The sequence below is a fragment of the Clarias gariepinus genome, chromosome 28 (genome assembly GCF_024256425.1).
Source record: "Clarias gariepinus isolate MV-2021 ecotype Netherlands chromosome 28, CGAR_prim_01v2, whole genome shotgun sequence".
Classification (NCBI taxonomy): Eukaryota; Metazoa; Chordata; class Actinopteri; order Siluriformes; family Clariidae; genus Clarias; species Clarias gariepinus.
Genome location: NC_071127.1, coordinates 1571886 through 1592688, shown reverse-complemented (window position 1 = coordinate 1592688; position 20803 = coordinate 1571886). Strand labels below are relative to the sequence as shown.

Below are 20803 nucleotides of genomic sequence, written 5' to 3'. Positions count from 1 at the left end.
AATCTGTTAGTGTGTATCAGTCTGTATGGGTTTGTGTGTGCGTGTGTGTATAGCTAAAGTAAGATGAGAGGAGAAAGCGGGCTACTGTGTAGAATGACTTTCACAAACACACACACACACACACACACACACACTGTCTCTATTACTGTAGAAAGCAATGTGAACTAACTGATAATTTTCTGATAAAATTTGTGATTATATTGTGTCTTGTATATTGTTTGTTTGTTTTGTTATAGTTATATAGTTAAAGACCATAACCATAGTTGGGTAGATGCAAAAACACACAAAAAAGGTGTTTTTTTTCCACCTGGTAAATGCTTTTATTTTCTTTTTGCAGTACAGTGTATTCAGTGACTACAATGTATAATGTGGTATTAATAGAAAGAGAAATAATTATCAAATTACCAAAGTAAACTATCAAACTAGAAACTACTGAGTACAAAGTATTGCAATGATTATACTTATGTATGAAATCTTTCCTTGCTGTTTATTGGAAGATAATGAAAAATGTGATTGATTACAAGGTACTTAAGTAAATAATGCAATATTTATACCAGGATATCCAAATTGTTTATAAACTTTAGAATATGAGTGTAGTTAGGATAGATGACTTGAAGTGAGTTAATTAAACATAACAAAAGTGAACAAGATAATTAAAGTTAATTATGTTATTAATTATGTAAGTTATTTTAAATCAAATTAATTATTTATTAATTCTTATTAAAGCATATTTTAACAGATTTTGAAAAGTAATTCTGTTATAATTATGAAATGTTTCTTTTATGCTTTCAAAATATAATTTTTTGTTAATACACTCAGGCATAGTCTGCCTCTTCTTCCTCTGTGAATCCGCTTTCAACAGCTGCTTGAATGCTCTTTATCTCTTCGGGAGCTGCAGCAGGGAGAATGGCGAGCAGCTCGTTATCAATCTTCTCCATTCTTGCAGCACTCTTCCGTTCAAACTCCTTCTTGTTTTTGAGTACAAGGGCTAAGATGGCTTTCTGAGCTTCATCACAGGAGTTCTGTAACATCTCACGCTCAGACAGAAACTCCGGCTTTTCCTTGTCCATCGCCATCAGTTTTCCCAGAGAGCTGACACGATCCATGATATGCTGGGTGGACACCTCAGTGTAGGTTGCTGAGATCATGTGTACAAGGCTGGCAATGTTAGTGGCTTGAAAGGCTTGAGTGTAGAGCAGATCTTTAGAGAAGAGCTTTGCATTGTAGGAAAGTGATTGTGTTTTCTCTGATGTGGAGACAAAATCTTTAAGGGTTCTGGTCAGGCTGGTTTTCACAATGTTGGACACCATCTGAAAGAAGCGTACCATCTTTTCCCACTGCTCCTTCACTCTCCCCATGGCATCCATACCTTTGACCAGCATTTGTATAGTGGTGTTAAAGTCAATCTCTTTGATCTTGCAGTTCCTCAAGGTGATCAGAATTTCAGTCAGATCTTTTTGGTGCTTCTCCATGTTCTCTACACTCTTGTCATAGATCTCTCTGGTCTTGTCCAGTTGAACACGACTCTGCTCAATGCGGAACCTGGCATTCTCCGATGCTCTTTGTGATGCGCTCATCTTTCCAGATTTACTTTCTTCTTTGTACATCATTGGAGGTTTGGGAGCCAAAGCAGGAGACTTTGTGATGTGTTTGCTTTTGCAGTCAAAGGTTTGAGCTAAGTCTACCAGATTTGTGATGCTTTCAATCAGCTGCTCTGTTTTGGCATCTTCACATTTCCCCTCTGGTGCATATTTTGCTAGTTCTTTACAGATTGCAATGCCCTTATCACATATACTTTGAGCACGTTTTTTTTCACCGCAGTTTGGGCTTTTTTTTAAGCTCTCCTTGATTCTTTTGAATTGAACTGCCTGGAAATCTGTTACTGTAGCTTTCCTCTTTTGATCATACAATTCTTTCCAGTCAATTGTGTTGTCCTCTACAAACTTTTGAACATTCAATGTGCACGTTAAGATTTCTGCAGACTTGCTATAAATGTTAATTAAATCAACTCCATCAACTCTTGATTCTTTAATATGCTGCATTGTATCAGAAACTGTTGTGGAAGCTTTACAAGCTAGGTTCACTGGCTGGGTAACCAGGGAAGTTAATCCATTAACAGCAGTTGTAAAGCTCTCAGTCAGACCACCAACAAAATCCATACCTATCATTGCCCATCCACTGGGTAGTGAATCCATTGCATCTTTATAACTTTCTTGTGCTTCCCTTAATTGCTCTCCCATGGCTTTCATTGCCTTATCTGAGCGTTTCATGGCTTCTTTTGATGACTTTTTCCTCATCTTGGCATCTTCCAGCTGCTTCTTGATAGCATCTAACTCCTCTCCATAAACGTACTGAGCATTTACACATGCTTCCAGTAGTTCTTGGATAATATTGATGACATCAGTAAACTTCTTTTCTGTTGAATTAGCCAGCTCAAGACAGTCGTCTGCAATGACACGAATGTTCTCCAGCTGGTCAGGGAGGTGAGCTTGAACAACTTCATTGTTGCCTTGGAACAGGATCTTTACAGCTGTTTTCATGTAATCTGGAACTGCCATGGTGTGAAGTCTAATCTGATCCATGTTCTTATGGGCCTCGTTGAAAGCCTTCCAGCCAGAGTTACACACCTGCATGAGGCAGGCACGAAATGAATCTGGATATCTGATGCACTTGTAGCCACCTTTAGGTGGGTTTTTGTTAATAGAGAAATCTTCTTTGGATGAAATGAAGACCAGCTCTCCCAGGATGGCTATGGAGAGTGGAGCAGGAGTCAGATACTCCTCCCAGTTGGCATAGGGCTGCATCACAAGTTTGGTCTGGTTTCTCATTTCCTCAGCTGTGGTGAGGTTTTGATTTTTTTTTGCAATTTGGGAATCCATTGTATTCTTGTATCTGCAAAGACATATAATAGTTTGTAGAACGTTCATAAATTTCATACAAAATGGGTTAGCATAAAATCTTAAATTAATTATGAATGACATTTTAAAAATTGTAAATTAACTCTGATTATTGTTCCCTGATCACACAGCCAGATTCATATTCAGCACTGAAACTGTAAAAGAGAGTTTATAGGAGCATCAGGCATCTTTTCTTAGTTAAAAGTTTTCTTACCTGTTGAATTGACTAGTAAATGAAAAAAGCTGCTTTTTAAGAGTATTATATAATTTGGGGTGCATTCCATGTTTATTGATTATATTTATATACACTCACTAGCCACTTCAGTTCACCTGCTTGTTAATCAGAAAAGGTTGGGACAGTATAGAAAATATAAATTAAAATGATTGTAATCATGGCTAGGTAAAGCAAATGTCTACTTAACATGGCAGCAACTCAATGCATTTACTCATATAGACATGGTCCAGACAATGTGCTGAAACCCAAACCAAGCATCAGAATGGGTAAAAATGTGGACATCAGTGGTGGTTTAATTGACAACCATCTCTAGGGTTTATAGAAAATGGTGTGAGGAAGAGGAAATACCCAGTGAGGACAGTTAATGCTCTCAAGGGCAACGGCCTTGTTATGCTAGAGGTCAGATGAGAACGGCCAGTTTTTTCAAGCTGATAGACCATGTCTATAGAAAAGCAACTGTAACTAAAATAACATAACATTACAACTGAGGCATTGTGAAAAGCATCTCCAAATGCCAACATGTGGAACCTTGAAGAAGGAACAGAAAACCACCCAGTAAACTGTGACCACAGTTCACATTACCTTGCCAAAAGTGGACAACAGAAGAACAGAAAAACGTTGCCTGGTCTGATGAGTCTCGATCTGCTGCGACATTCAGATGGTTGGGTCAGAATTTGGTGTACTGTATACAATATGAAAACATGGATCCATCCTGTCTTCTAACCTGTCCGTGGTTCAGGCTGTTAGTAATGAGAGTAGAGAGATTTTTTGGCACACTTCGAGCCTCTTAGTACCAACTGAACATTGTTTAAACACCACAGCCAACCTGGGTATTGTTGCTGATTGTGTCTATCCCTATACTGTATGTGCACAAGATATTAGATCATGTCTCAAAGATAAAATCATCTCAAACTGGTGGTGGAAAGGGAGATTCACATCATGTATGTGCAGATAACAAATCTGCATCAAGATCTCATGTCAATTAAGGAATGTTTCCAGCACCTTATTGAATCTATTCCACAAAGAATTAAGACAGATCTGAAGGCAGATATGAAGCAGCTCTAATAGGAAGGTGAACCTAATGAAGTAACCAGTGAGTGTATGTTAAAAATATTTTCCTCATATTTATAAAATAAAATCTTACCTGTTAATGAAAAGCATGTTATAATATCGCACAAATATTATATGATCCTATCTTTTTTTAATTCTGTCTGTCAGTTTTGCCATGTCTGTCGTCTAGTCGAGGCATTTTTGGTTTCAAAACTATGAATAAAAACTGTAACATTTACAACCATTTTTTAAAATTCATTTCAATAGTCAAAAGTACAAAAAATATTTACGTAATTTATACATGTTTAATATATGTAAACATGTAATGTTGTAGTAAGTGTTCTATTGTTCCATTGAATATTTTATCTACAATTGCTCATTGTCATTGACTGTATTAAGTGACCATCAACTATGTTATGTGGACTGTTATGGCATGACATGTTTAAATATCATGTCAAAATAAGAGGCCTCAGCCAGATGAGTCCTCCCACAAATAATATAGGTCAAGAATAAGGAAGTTGTCAGTTAAATTATAAAATAATATAACCCATTATCACTCCTACATAATTAGCATTATCAGTCTACACACAGTACTGTGCAGAAGTCGTAGGCACATGCAGATAACTGCAATGATATCTGTAAAAAAAAATCTGCATAAAAATACTGTAAAAATAATAAACAGTAATTAATGAAGCAAAGTCAATAACTGGTATGATGACCCTTAGTTTAAAATATAGTCTCGGGTACAGTGTGTGTATTTTTTTAGGTAATTCCTATTCTTGATTCTTTTTTTTTTCAAAGGGGTCTTTTACATAACACACTCGTTTCTTTTCAGGCCTTTTTCCCCCAATAAATACTAATAAATACTAAAACTAATTTGAATGCAAATACTAAAAAAAACTATTTTTAATGTAAAAATAAAATTAAAATGTCAGGGTTAACCCCTAGGAAGCGCCTTGCGCCCAGAGACTCTGTGTTTTTTGTGTTTTGTTAGTTCTGGACTACATATCCCAGAATGCAACTCGGTCAGGTGATGGGAGCGCTCACCTGAACATGAATCTGTTTTGTTAAACTGGGGTCCGTTCTTTGTACGTCGCTAACTCAGTTAGCTGGATTTAATTGTTGTGGATTTGGCCTGATCTTGGATTGTTTCGTTCTTCTATGTGCTTCTCGCATTTGCTGTCATAGCAACATGTCCGTAAGCTTTAACCTGCCGGTAGCAGGTTTATTTCATGTAAACAGGATTTAGGCTCCTGGTGGGTTATGATTGGTTAAAATGGCGAGGTCACATCTGATTGGTTAAAGAGCACGACTGACGTGGACTGACTCACGTGAGAAAAGAAAAGTATCTTGCAAATATATATATATATATATATATATATATATATATATATATATATATATTGACCATAATACAATACCGTCAAGACCATTAGTACAAATTCTTGTATAATGTTTATTTTGTAACACATTTATTTTTCAGGGGTTTGTCATGAATATGCAAATAAATATTTATATATAATAAAAAAATATATTTTTTATAATTATAAATTGGATGAAACTAATTTTATTATAAAATAAACAATATAAAAGTTGACATGTATTTTAAAAAAATATTAATATTTCTATTTTTTCATATACAACATATTTATTTTTATATTGCTTATTTTATTTTATTGTCTCATGTAATTTGGAAACCATTAACCTATGAATTTATGTTCTAATATAATATTTGATAGCGATTATGTTGGGGGTCAATCTAAAGCAGGGGGGCATTTCAGCGCATAACACGTGTTACAAAAAAAAATTGAGCCGCTCTTTTGCTATTTCGTCAACCAATGGAAGGGCTTGTGATCAGTGTTTCTACTGTCGATGCCTATCGCCTTTTAAACCAACGCACGAACGCGCAATAATCCTAGACAACTCAATCCAGCTATACTAATCATCAACAACAGGTGTGCTCGAAGAAACAACTTAGCCACATCGTAATTAGCACGATGATCTCATCTTAGATGTGTCAGTTCATCTCAGATGTGTCAAGCGACGTACGAAGAATGGACCCCTGTTCTGTTAGAATTCTTGTTTGCCCCAGTATCTCAGTTTGGTTTGTTCATATTTTAGAATTGTGCTTGTTTATGTTTTGTTTGTATTATATTAAAAACACCTTAAATCTAAACCTCTGCGCTTATGTGTGCAACCCCATTACAACCGTGACATGAAGTCAGAACATGTTTAACAAAATTTGCCAAAAAAAAAAAAGTAACCTAGACTTTTGCACAGTACTGTATGTCACAGAACACATTGTTCATATTTGTACGCATTCATTATTTGCACATTTAGTTCCAGGTGTTTTAAATAGATGTCTTCGGCTTAGAAAAGCAGGAAATGCAGAGCTTGTTGGAAGCCTGATCCTTAAAGGAAGGCAGTGTATTTGAAAAAGCAGAGAGTGTGATTAAAAGTGTGATTACAATGTCATGTCGGCCATGTGGCATTGAGCAAAACTGATTTAAATAAGTTACATTCCTTATGAACTTGATGTCCAGGGAGAAATGAAAAAGAGACACAGACTCTGTTCATTACTATGCAATTAATTACTGCACATCACCATCACTGCACTTACCTCATATACTGTACATATACTGTAAATCAAAGTGTATCAACAGTCAAACATGGTGTTATTAAAGAAAATATTTAGTATGTTTTCGTGGCAAATTTGTTGTGAACTATGCCAATTTTCTAAACACCAACCCAACAACTACTTAAGTAACTACATAAAAGTTTATTGCAACCAAAAGTAAATGGACAGCACTGGACTGGCCAGCCAGAGGACAACAGACACCCCACGAAAATTCAGCAAGCTCCCCACAAAAATTCTGCCAGATCCCCTCACTTTCCCAATTTTACATGGTTTATATACCCTTACTTAGCAATTACATCATTGATTGCTCCTCCTTAAGTCAAGAAACTACTTAATATTCATGAGATGTGAGCTAATTTTGCTCAGTTCCGACTAATGTGGCACCTCCCCATGACGTACCCCTCTCATCTCATATTTATTCATGTATGGGTCGGCCTAAAAGATCTTATTTTAATTTTTCTCTTTTTTGGAAAAAGTTTGGTTTGTTCCTGTTTTCTTAACCAGTCTATTGACCACGGCTGGCGAAGACTTGGGTTTTTATCGGAAAAAGCTTTAAGCTTTTTCTAAGATACATAATAATCATATTCCTATTTTCCTATTTCTATTTAATAACTTTTCTTAAAGTTATTAAAATTATTTATTGGGTAATTTTTAGTTTTTTTATAATTTATTTATTTATTCTTTTAATGATCTGAAGATTATAATGGATAATTATTGGACTTAATTATTAGGGTCTAAGTACACCCTGACTAAGTACAGTTAGGGTCAATTTGATTAATTTTGTCAAAGCTTAATTGCATTAGATTATATTATTTTAAATATTGTTACTATTGCATAATTATACTTTTTCTTTATTTAAAAGACCGATCATTAATATTTTTATTAATAAAATAATCCTATTCCTCTTAAATCATAATTTGATTATTAACCTATATGATATTAAACATTGACGTTTGATAATAGACGTATACATTATGGAATAGTAATTATAGTTATATTAATTAATTACTTAATATCCAAAAAGTTACAACCTTCATTGGTAAAATATTGGTTATGTACTATAATATAGTGTGGTAAGGGATAGTAATAGATTTGATTATTAACCATTGATCCCTTTGTTTTTTTAGCTTTAAAACAGGACGTCTGGCCATCTGTGCTCTGTGTTACGTCCAAGGACGTATTAATTTATTTATTATTGTGCCTGGTGTATTTGTTCTTCCCTAAGCTCTGTTTCTTCTGCTCTCCAGGTTTTTTTTTGTCTCTCTCTCTCTCTCTACCAGGAAGCTGATTGCAGGTCCAGCTGCAAGAGGTTAACACCAAGGAGGGAAGCAGCTTAAAAGCAGATCTCAACAGTCAGCAGATGAGAAGTTCTCCAGAGCTGTCGGGTGCCCTGCTTAGTACAATTTGTTGTTAAGCTTCACCTTTACCATCATAACCGGTTGTACCTTATTTTCCATTTCTTCTCCTGTTTTGGCTTAGCTGTTTCCATTAGTTGTTGATTGTTGCTGAGATTGCTGCTGAATGTGTTAAGGTTAAACCTGAATTAACAAACTTAGCCTCCAACCGAAAGCATTGTGGCTATGAGCGTGGCAGATTCATGCTCATGTGCATGGGTACCGCAGGGTGGTGCCCGGCCTTTTTATTTATTGTAACCCCCATTTTTCTCCTGTTTTTCTCCAGTTAGTCAGGGAGTAAGTGTATATTTCTGTTGTTGATTTGCTTTTGTTTTGTGAGATTATTAAGCTGAACCACTCCCAATTTAGTGGGGAATTTTTGTTTGTTGTTTTCTTGCCTGGCTGGTCCTGAGCTTATGTTCCCTTCCTTGTTTGATTACTTTCTTGAAATAAAAAAAGACTATAAAGATAATAGTTGTCTTTGTGGTACGGCGGCAGGACCCCCGACATAAAAGCTTATTTACATAATGCTACGTCTCTTCATCCCCTAGACACTGTGTGGGACGTAACATTATTTGGGGGCTCGTCCCTTTCAAAATTCATTGCTCAGTTGAGAGCTGTTACTTTTACTAAAAGTTGTGACATTTCCTTTTTTTTTTTTTTTTTTAGGAGTGCATTTTGCATTTGGCCATTTTGTAACAGAATCATGTAATAAAATTTTGTAGCTTGTCTAAATTTAATGTTTTTTTTTTTTTGGCTGCTTTCATTTTTTTTAGGGTGAGGGCAGTGTGTGTGAAATGGATTTTGTCATTTACTCTTTTACCAAAGACTGAAGTTTTTAATCGATGCAGAAGAAGAAAGACTTGTTGTTAATTGCTGAGTTTTTTAATGTCAAGGTAACTAGGGGTGCGGTTATCAAACAGGAGTTATATAATGAGTTGATGAGTACAGGGGTTTTACCCACTAAAGAAGATGTAGTAGGAGAAGAAACTTCTGCTTCAGGCATTCTTGTTCCTGCTGTCTCAATTAGATCTACCGACTGCAATTAAGTTAAAAGAGCTTGACTTGCAGCTTAAAAGGCAAGAAGATGATATTAAAGTGGTACAGCTTCGTACTCGTGAGGTTGAGGCAAATAGAGACATTAAGCTTAAAACACTTGAGTTGGAGGCAGCTGCTTTAAGCAGGAAGCCTACTGTTCCTCGCCCACGCACTAGGGTTCCTTCCTCATCAACGTTTCAGCATGTCCAGTCACAATCTAGTACATTTAACCTTGATGCCATAAGTAGTGGTCAGCCAAACTTTGACGTTGTGAAGTATGTAAAATTAGTTCCTCCTTTCAGAGAGTCGGAGGTGGATTTATACTTTATTGCTTTTGAACGAATTGCATGCTGAGTAAGAATGGCCAAACGACATGTGGGGGCTTTTGCTCCAGTGTAATTTAACAGGTAAGGCCCAGGAAGTCTGCTCTTCTCTTCCAATTAAGCAGTCTCTTGATTGAGATTGTCAAAGCTGCAGTATTGAGAGCTTATGAGTTGGTTTCCGAAGCAATGAAAACAGCCAAACAGACGTATGTAGAGTTTGCACAAGAGAAGAAATCCCTTTTTGAGAAGTAGTGTTCTCAAAAAGGTAGAAAAAGGGACTAGTTTTGAGAAGTTACAGGAACTTGTTTTACTTGAAGACTTTAAAAACTGTGCACCTAAAACATTAGTTGTCCACTTGAATGAGCAAAAGGTAGTCACGCTTTCCGAAGCTGCTGTAATAGCAGATGAGTTTGTACTTACACACAGGACCATATTCCCATCTTCACGTCAGTCTAGAAGACTGTATGCAGAGAGGTATGCAGAGAAGGAAACTCCTAAAGGACTAATGTGTCCAGAGAAGTTACAGACAAGGCTCGTAAGGCGGATGCAAAACCCTTTAGTAGCAAACGCGTGTGTTTCTACTGTTTACATCCAGGTCATTTAATTTCTGATTGTAGAGCATGGAAACAGAAAAGTATGACTGGAAAATCTAAAAGTGTAGGTTTTGCCCAAACTGTTGTCGCTCCTGAAACTTCTGTGCCAACTAAGAGTACAGGGTATGAACCTTTTCTGTTTACTGGTTCTGTTGCTCTTGGTGCCGACACCCCAAGTAAGTCTGTCTTGATACTGAGAGATACAGGAGCAAGCCAATCGTTCATTCTAGCAGACATTTTGCCATTCTCAGCAGAAACGTACTATGGTACTGATGTTTTGGTCCGGGGAATTGAGTTAGGATGTGTAAGGATGCCAGTGCATATGGTTCATCCTAAGTCTGATCTAGTTACAGGTACTGTTCTTCTTGGGGTGCGATCCGAGCTGCCTGTAGAAGGATTAAGCCTTATTCTTGGGAATGACTTAGCAGGTGGTAAGGTTATTTCCTATTGTTGTTGATACACCAGAGGCCTCTGACTCTGATGTCGCCATTTGTTTTCCTTCTGTGTTCCCTGCTTGCGCAGTAACCCGTGCTCAGCCACAGAAGTGGGAGGATGAGGTCAATCTTGCTGACTCATTTTTGAGCCCAGCAAAAGACCTGGTGGAGTGTACTCTATCCATTGAACCACCAGTAGCTCCTGATGTTTCTGTGAACTCTGATTTAAGAGTGGAGGCATTAAAGTTTAGCAGAGAACAGTTAAGTGCAGCTCAGAAGTCTGATAAATCTCTAGCATCCTATGCCGAAGCAGCTGTTCAGTCATGACCTGCCTAATGCTAGAATAGCTTTAGTTTGGGAAGGCGGGTTTTGATGCGTCATTGGAGGCCGCATGGGGCTGATAAAGCTTTGACAATCCATCAAACTGTTGTGCCTTCTGATTGTCGTTCCCAGGTATTGCAGCTGGCCCATGAACACCCTCTCTCTGGTCATCTTGGGGTTAACAAAACAAAAAGTCTTTGCTCAAATATTGAAGGAGTTAGGGGTTGCTCACAAGATGTCCAGTGCCTACCATCCAGAGTCTCAGGGTCAGGAACGTTTTCATCAAACCCTAAAGTCAATGTTGCATGCATATTGTCTAAGTACGGGCAAAGACTGGGTTGAGGTTTTGCCAATGTTAATGTTTGGGGTAAGAGAAACAGTGCAAGAGTCACTGGGGTTCAGCCCTGCTAAACTTGTTTTTGGTCACACGGTCCGTGGACCCTTGAAATTGCTAAGTGAGCAGTGGCTGTCAAAAGACCCAGTGTCTAGTGATATTTTAGACTATGTAAGTGCTTTCCGTGAATGTCTTCATAAGGCTTGTGAGATAGCAAAGTCCCATCTGGCAACGGTTCAGTCCAAGATGAAACTACGGCATGATAAGACCTGTGTCAAACGCAGTTTTCAACCTGGTAAACTGGTTTTAGTCTTACTTCCTGTTCTGGGGTCAGCGTTACAGGCTAAATTCCAAGGCCCAAGGTTTACCTCTGAGAAAAAAAGCTGTATTTTAGTTCGTATATATTTCCAACCATCTCTCACAGTCTTTTGTTAGTTTAATGATTTGGCAGAAACTAATTATCACTACATAAGTACCCCAACACCCCTGATCATGAGTTTCAGCTGAAACTAATTCTATACATGCAACACGTGTGCACGCTCTATTCAGGAGCAAGAGGGGCAGCGCCCCATCAACTAAATGTCTGCACATGTTAATATATTCCTAAAATTAATATATTACAAGTTGATAAACTGATCTGCGTTAGCAGAAAAATCCGCTGAAAAAGGGACACTACACAATAAGGTATTAGATGTCCCTCATGTCTCTGTTCTCGGCTGTGCGTATTTATTCACAGGCTGCAGCGCACGCACACGCGCGCACACACACACACCTCCCCTGAAGCAGTTGCAGCGTTTTTTCAGTTACAACAAGCACAGCGATGAGTATAAGAATAAAATAAGGTATCAGTTTGGTCTGTGTAGTTAGTGCCCTTGTATAGAATAGATAAATGAATAACACATTCCAACCACCTCTCAAGAGAGTGCCATAGTTTTGCAAAAATACTTGCAAAACTTCAGCATACATTGGAGGGAACTTCTGAGGTGGTCAGTGATTGATGGCACGGTCGTTCGGAGGGGGTTGTGATCACACCTACAGTTCTTTTGTTCTAAGCTGTTGGTCAAATATCTCTCCACTTGAAATGGAAGCACAAAATTGAGGGGCAACATGCAAGAGATTTCAGCATCTCGACGCACAGTATATGCTGTTTATAAAGAAGACACTGTTTGTTTTTTTATTTTGTAATCTTTCTCGTGTTTACCTTGTACTGTACAATATATATATATATATATATTTTTTTTTTTTTTCCTAAAGAATTGCTGTAAATAAACTACATATGCAATTGATTTACCAGAAAGGACTTTTCAGTTTTTTGTGTGTGCTAAACTAAACTTCAGGGTCAAGTAATAGCGATTTTATCTGAAAAAAAAAAATATATATATATATATATATATATAGGGAAAGATAAATATATATAGGGAAAGATTAAGAAACACACTGAAGCGGAATCAAACAATGTTGAAAAGTTCAAGCTTAGATTAATATATAAACTGCTTCAAAGTCTTACTCCGTGACCGCTGAGTGTGGATACAGACCAAATATATAGCATGTATCTTTATACATTTGGAATCTGCATCTACATTTTCTGTTGCATGTATAGAATTAGTTTCAGCTGAAACTTATGATCAGTGGTGTTGGGGTACTTATGTAGTGATAATTAGTTTCAGCCAAATCACTAAAACTAACAATAGACTATGAGAGGTGGTTGGAAGGTGTTACTCTGAATATAAACAAACTAAATACAGCTTTTTTTTTCTCAGAGGTAAACAGAAAAGTGAAGTTGTTCAGCTGTTTAGTGTCACTATGTCATAACCAGTGAAACAACGTGGACTCATCGCTGTGCTTGTTGTAACTGAAAAAAACGCTGCAACTGCTTCAAAGTCTTTCCACTCCGTGACTGTTGAAATCCGACACGACACCACGTTAGGCTACGTCTTGACTCATTTGCATACCGACGGTCATTAGATGTTGACCGAGGGCTCAGGGGAGGTGTGTGTGTGTGTGTGCGCGCGTGCCTACTTCGTGTACTTTTATAAACATTCTAAATATAAACAAACAAATTACAGTTTTTTTTTCTCAGAGGTAAACGGAAAAGTGAAGGTGTTCAGCTGTTTAGTGTCACTATGCAGATGTTACACTCAGTGTAGTTACCGAAATCTTTGATTTAGTTCTCATTCAGTGGCCACACATCACTTCCACATTTCACTCGTTTTTATTACATGAACATAAGCAGTGAAACACTCCGCAGGTTTATAATACACCGCAGCCAAGTGAACCACGTTCCCGCCGATTAGGCGCGTGGTCCTTTGCCTAGCAACACTGAACGAAACGAGGCATAATCGTGGTGTTTGCTTCGGTTATGACATAGCATAGTTTATTATCTGCTGTGGTAGATCTGATTTATTCAAATTTAATAATGAGGCTTTACTGTATATACTCAGGAGGGGTCATTACATATGTCCGCAGTGTATTATAAACCTGCGAATTGTTTCACTGTTTATGTTCATGTAATAAAAGCGAGGGAAATGTGGAAGTGATGTGTGGCCACTGAATGAGAACTAAACCAAAGATTTTGGTAACTACACTTCTAACAGAATGAACAAACTAATGAATTTTCTCAAAACGTTATAAAATAAAGTAAAGCTAAATCCTCTAAATCTCCTTATAATATATCGCTGATTATCAACGCCAGAATTAATGGCGAATTGTCGATATTTCACGGAAGCATATATATATAAACTGCATATATGGAATAAAACCTGAGATAGTTACATATACGCACTGAATGACGCATAGATAATTGGCGCGATTCCTTGCGCCATTTGCTGAGAGAAATGAGAATCGCAGGTTTGAAAAGGCAGGAAACGGCATGACCGGCGCGCAGCTGTCAGCGATTACACGTAAATAAGAGCAAAATAGCTTTATACTGGCTTTTACTGGTGCGATTTCGAAAATGTAAGCATACTGGGTGATTAACCTCACAGAACTAGGAAAAGTCATGAAAGGAGGGTCCTGGAATTTGATCGATTTTTTTTTTTTACCCCCTTGCGGTCAAATGACCGCTGCTCTGAGCTTCTAGTATTAAAGGGATACTGGCAAGTGCCTCTAACGCCTCGTGCCCCAGAAATCTCTGGTTTTGTCACCCCGATAACTGAGATGTAAATGGTACATTTAGAGATGGTTGTAAAAGTAGTTTATTTTTATTACAAACACTTTAGTGAGTACTGTTTGTAATTTATGGATGGGGGTGTTGCGTCCAAGGACGTATTAATTTATTTATTATTGTGCCTGGTGTAGTTGTTCTTCCCTAAGCTCTGTTTCTTCTGCTCTCCAGGTTTTTTTGTCTCTCTCTCTCTCTCTCTACCAGGAAGCTGATTGCAGGTCCAGCTGCAAGAGGTTAACACCAAGGAGGGAAGCAGCTTAAAAGCAGATCTCAACAGTCAGCAGATGAGAAGTTCTCCAGAGCTGTCGGGTGCCCTGCTTAGTACAATTTGTTGTTGAGCTTCACCTTTACCATCATAACCGGTTGTACCTTATTTTCCATTTCTTCTCCTGTTTTGGCTTAAAATCAAATTCAGATTCAAATTTTATTTGTCACGTACACAGTCATACACAGTACGATATGCAGTGAAGTTCTTTTTCGACTACCATTGACCTTAAAATAAAAGCTTAAACATAAGAAATAAATATGAATAAAGGTAATACGGTAGAAAATAAAGTTAACTGGTAAAATATACTGTACAAGTAAAAATAAAGATATATTGCAGTAAAAGAAATATTGAAGAAAAATGAAATTAACTAGTAAAATATACTAGTTTACAACTAATGGAAACAGCTTAGCTAAAAGTTAAACCTGAATTAACAAACTTAGCCTCCAACCGAAAGCATTGTGGCTGAGCGTGGCAGATTCATACTCATGTGCAGGGGAACCGTAGGGAGGTGCCCGGTACGGCTGCAGGACCCCTGACATAAAAGCTTATTCACATAATGCTACGTGTCTTCATCCCCTAGACACTTTGTGGGACGTAACATCCAGAAAAAAAAACAGAACTAAAAGTTATTTCTGTTAACTTATTGCTTTGTTTCCTATCCCTGTCTTCTATATATTTAAAATTAGTCATGTATATTCTTTACTTGAGTAAAATAAATATCAATGTACAGTGTGGGAAAATTTTATATATAATTATTATATAAAATGTATATTTATAATATATAATATATATAATTGTAGTCAGGGGTAAGGTACCAAATACCCAGAAGGCCAGAAGAGGCCTTGATCTGCTCGCTACAATAAAAGAGAAGGCGCCTGCATGCCAAATTGGGGAAGTGAAAACAGGATGTTTTTTACTTCCCCAATTTGTCATGCAGGTGCCTTGTGTGTGTGTGTGTGTGTGTGTGTGTGTGTGTGTGTGTGTGTGCGTGCGCGTGCGCGTGTGTGTGTGTTTTACACTGTACATTGATGTATATTCTTTACTTGAGTAAAATAAATATCTATAATATGTTTTAAATAAAAGTTAATCAGCAATAGGGTGAACAAGAGGAGTTACTATATAATCCTGACAATGAGGTAGAGAGAAGCAGAACACAAGCTCAAATCACAGGGAGATGTGAAAACAGTATCAGATGTGAGAGAGAGAAAAGAAATGGTAGAACTGTTGGAAGAAAGCTCAGGGGCGAAAACATCTGTGTGGAGATCATTGTTTGTCCACTAAGCCCTATATGTATAAAGAGTAGTTTTATATAAAAAAAAAATAAGAATTCATAAGTTAATAAGAGTATTGAGCTTATCAAATACATTTTGAAATTAAATTAAGCAAAATAAAAGTCAATCTTAAAAAGTTTTTTTAACAGCACTGTTTTTATGTCAGAATACACTCAAGAGCCTTTATACAGTAATTGTTACTTACTTGGTGTGAGGGACTTTAAAGACATCTAGTTTGTTCATAGTAGATAATCCGATCACATTATATTAAAAAATACTCTAAATTGTAGAATGAACCCATTTATTATACAATTTCCTCATGCAACACTTTTTTATTTACTAAGAGAAAAATCATGATAATTAAGCAATAGTTAAGCTAAAATATGAACTGAATATATTTTATAAATTCTGCTATTAAAATGGCAGTAATTAGGATATATACCTCTATATCTAGGTGGTTTTCAGTAAAGATGAGGACGAGGTCTTCTGTCAGCTCTCTCAGCACAAAGGGAACGCAGGTAAAGACCCTCATAAGTCACAGTGAGCTTTATAGTCAGTGAAATCTCCTCCTCTTAAGTACTTCTGCCCCCACACACTCATACTGCAGTTTAAAAGGATCAAATCTTTAAAAAAGAAAAACACTCTTCACTGAGCTCAAAGAGGATAAACTACTTGCTATACATGGTAAGATTTCATTTTTAATCTCTAGTAAAGAGTTTTTCTGTGACTAGATGACTTTTATTATAATGTTAATACTGTTAAGTCTATTTTTGTTTCTCATTTTATTTTATTAAAATCATTTACATCTCATATACACATTATGAATGTGTTTTATAGAATCTAAACTGTTTATCTATACTGATCTGTTTTGTATAGTCTGTATAAGACATTCTATGATTTGGGGGTAAATAAAAACATTTATAAAGTATATATTTTTTTTTCCAAATAGAATAAATTGTGGTTCAAGTTAGTAAGTTATTTCAATAGAACATATCTGTTAATTGCAACGCTTATGCATTAACAGTGTCATATGGCATTATGTTTTTTCAAAAATACCTGTGATGTTCACCACTGTCATTCGAGACAGGACTTATTACAGGACAAATGATTTCTCTGCTGAGCTTTCTTCCAACAGTTTCAATTTGCTTCTTTTCTCTCTTACTAATCTCAGCCACTGGTTTCACTTATTCTTGTGATCTCAGCTTGTGGTCTGCTTCTGTGTAACTCATTGTCAGGATTATATAGTAACTCCTCCTGTTCAACCTATTGTTGATTAACTTTCATTTAAAATGAGTGATATTCATTTTACTCAAGTACATAATGTACATCGACGTACATGGTAAATATTTTCTTCAAAAACACCATGTTTGTCTTAATAATGGAGTGCATTCTATTATATCACACAATGATTTAGTGCATTCTATGTGTCATTTAGCTTAAAAATTATTTTAAAGTTCCTAAATAATGACAGATTTTTTTTCCCATACGTACACTCACTCACTCATTGTCTGTACCGCTTTATCTTGTATTCAGGGTCGCAGGGGGCCCAGGGGCTTGGGGCATGAGGCGGGGTACACCCTGGACAGGGTTCCATCCATCGCAGGGCACACACACATACACTCACTACAGGCAATTTGCGAATGTCAATTAGCCTAATCTGCAAGTCCTTTCACTGTGGAAGTAAACCGGAGTATCTGGAGGAAACCTACCAAGCACAGGGAGAACATGCAAACTTTATGCACACAGAGAGGGGAATCGAACCAGATCCCTGGAGATGCAAGGCAACAGTGCTAACCATTACACCACCGTGCCGCCTTTCACACAGACAATATATACATATATACGTATATGTTAATGTGTGTGTACACGCACCTGTGCTATGCTTCTCTTTGTCTCTATAAATATACTGCATAAATACACTGTATCTATCTAACTCTTTTTGTCCATATACACTTAAAATACAAGCTGAGACACAGCTTGAAGTCTGGGTCCATACACCATGGTGTGCAGGCACAATAGTCTGCTTGTCTTAGTTGGTGAAATACAGTACATGCAGCTAGCCATATATTTGTGCCTAAAACAAGAATCGTGATTAAGCATGATAAAACAATGGGACTAATGTAAGATACCCTCCCCCACCCCGAATTATAGAATGACTCTTGTACATTTTATTTACACTGTTCTACAGGATATCTCGAAGTTATTTCATAACCACAGATGCTTCCCATTTCGCAGAAACAGGGCACCTGAGTAAGTACAAAACAACTGAGCTCAAAGGCTTTCACATGTGTTGAATACAACCACAGTGTATTCTATAAAAGTAAAAGAGGAAGTATTTCACAATTTTATGACATGTACAGTTTTATTATACATTTTCTCATGTTATATCTGAATATGTTTTAATAGTGAGCGTTTATTGTGATTGTGATTTCTCTTTGTGTTTTCAGAGATGTGCTGAAGAACACAGCTAAGGCTGTTATTGTTCCATTAAGAGATGGCTTCTCCTCCCTGAACAGAGTCTATGAGGGTCTCATGGGAGATGTAGATCCTGTTACTGGTCAAAGCTTTAACTATGACTACATCAGAGAGCAGATAGTGCAGGCTCATCAACACCTGCAGATGTCTGAACAGGTGGTTAGTTCAGGGTTAGAGAGTCTGGATGAAAGCTTAGAGAGACTTGTACAAAATGAGGGAAAACTGGAACAAAAGATGAAAACTACACAAGAAACCTTAGAGAGCTTGAGGTTAAAGCAAGAATCTAAAGAAAAATTACTTATCGATTCTCAGGGAGCTCTGGCATTGGCCAGGGAAAATCTGAATTCATCGAAACAGACACTTGAGGAACAAGAAGCCAGGAAATACAATGCTGAAGTCATCACAGGTGTTGGGGCGGGGCTGATGCTTATACCAGTAATTGGATGGATTGCAGGTGTGTTTTGCAGCATAGTAATGATACAAATATTGATAGAACTGATACATATAAATAAAGTACTGTATAATTACAGTACAAGACAGTAACTGGGGATGGCCTGTCTGTTGCATCATTTGTAAAGGTAAAAGACCTTGGCATGATTATTGATTCACTAGGACAGCATTCTTCCATCTCAAATATTGCCAAGATAAGGAATATATAGTTACTATATGAAAATAGTTCATACTTCTGTTACCTCAAAAACTAATGTAAAGTACTTTGTCTGCAACATGGTGTCCGCATGTTCTACTAGGTGCTTGAGCACCTGCCAGATGCCCAAATGCAAGCTTCTGTTAGTTAAAATTGCATCAGCCATTACTCCTTAATACAACCAGAAAATATAAACACATTACCCCTATCTTATCCACACTGCTTTGACTCCGTGTAAAAATTTTAATACACTACCATTGACCTTTAAAGCACTAAATGGTCCTTGTACCACAGTACTTGGGTCAAATGGTGTAGCCAGTATTTTGATACCTTGTATAATAAATACAGTAGAAGCAAGCTATTTCTCTTATAAAGCTCAAGTTGTGGAGTAGCCTTTTAATTAGAGTTTGGATTCAGTCTCAGTGTTTAATTCTAGAGTAAAAATGATCTTTGTCCTTGCCTTGAGGTTGGCCACTGCTGATAATTCTCCATCACTGAATAGTTGCCCAAAGGATTACGAATTCTGAAATTCTAATTGTCATATTGTCAATTGCTTTTAAGTTCCTGTTTAAATAAGGTATAAGAGGGAAATGATTTCTAATCAAATGACTAATGATTTATAACCTAATTCCACTATCTGGTGTCTACTTTCTCTAAATATTTATTCCTCATGTTGTCACAAGGAGTTGTGAGTCTATCTTGCTAAATAGGCAAAAATCAAAACAGCTAAAATGTAAATTTTTCTCATTGAAATTTGCAGTTAATTTAAAATGAATTATTTACTTTGTTATAACCACTTCATGTGTAAATGTTACTTATTTCTATATGATGTGATATGATTTTTTTCATTCAGGTCCTGCCATGATGATTGGTGGCGCAATTGAACTAAGTCATGCAAAACAGGCTGTCGAGGAGGCTGAAGAGGAGGTGAGAAAGTCTGATTATGAAGTGGCAAAATACAAAGATAAAGTATCTAAGTACAAGTCCAAGATCTCCCGGACCAAACGTGATATTACTCAGAATGATGAGAAGCTGAAGCAGACACGTGAAAGAATCCAGAAGGTAAAGCAGCAGATCGGGGATGTTGGTGATTTCCAGATGAAAGTGAGAAGTGCCGTCCGCCTTCTTAGTGTCCTGAGTGGGAGAGCGAGCGTGGCTGAACATCAAACTCGCAGATTCATCATCCAGGAGCCTGTGCTGAAGGTGATGGAGGATGTGATGAAGGCCACAAACGAAATCACAGGAAATGACCTTCTGTACAACAAAGACATGTCAAGACTGATCAGTCAAATGAGTGAGAACAACCAACGTCTTGCAGCTATCTGTGACTCAGAGGAACAACCTGAGGAACAGATAATGACAAACATTTATTCTTGATTACATGCATTAGTGGTAAACAAAAAATATAAAATTCGATTTCTACTAGGTGCTCAAATGTCATGGTTTCTACTCTGTCCCATTGCACCTGAAATATAATTACAGCAATAATTTTGGTCAGAAAAGTAAAAAAAAAAAAAAAAACTCTAAATTATGTTTATTTTTCTTATATACACTGAAAAATATCCAGCCTGATCTACTTAAAAAAATTAAGGTAACTTTTTGCATCAGATTATTATGTAGTTCAAACAAGACTATTCTTTGTATTTACTACTTACATTTCTTTATGTCAAATTTTTTTTTTGATAGTAAAGTCTACTTATTTTTTTCTAGTTAAGTCTATTTA

At 36.8% G+C, this 20803-nt stretch overlaps 2 protein-coding genes across 3 annotated transcripts; one reads left to right on the top strand and one right to left on the bottom strand.

Annotated features, from left to right (window-relative positions):
* Window positions 1–316: 316 nt before the first annotated feature.
* Window positions 317–16473, bottom strand: LOC128515960 (uncharacterized). Of its 2 annotated transcripts, none has more exons than XM_053490252.1 (2): window positions 16402–16473; window positions 317–2892 (listed from the first exon to the last, which is right to left on the bottom strand). In XM_053490252.1, exon 2 carries the CDS (start codon window positions 2877–2879, stop codon window positions 816–818), a length of 2064 nt encoding a protein of 687 aa, XP_053346227.1. In that variant the 5' UTR covers window positions 2880–2892; window positions 16402–16473; the 3' UTR covers window positions 317–815. The 2 variants fall into 2 exon arrangements, with proteins under 2 accessions (XP_053346227.1, XP_053346228.1); XM_053490253.1 differs by lacking the exon at window positions 16402–16473 and adding an exon at window positions 3715–3789.
* Window positions 16474–16575: 102 nt separating this feature from the next.
* LOC128515985 (uncharacterized) lies at window positions 16576–20803 on the top strand. The gene is made up of 5 exons (XM_053490282.1): window positions 16576–16643; window positions 18148–18209; window positions 18407–18888; window positions 19934–20007; window positions 20101–20803. Exons 1-5 carry the CDS (start codon window positions 16641–16643, stop codon window positions 20455–20457), a joined length of 978 nt encoding a protein of 325 aa, XP_053346257.1. The 5' UTR covers window positions 16576–16640; the 3' UTR covers window positions 20458–20803.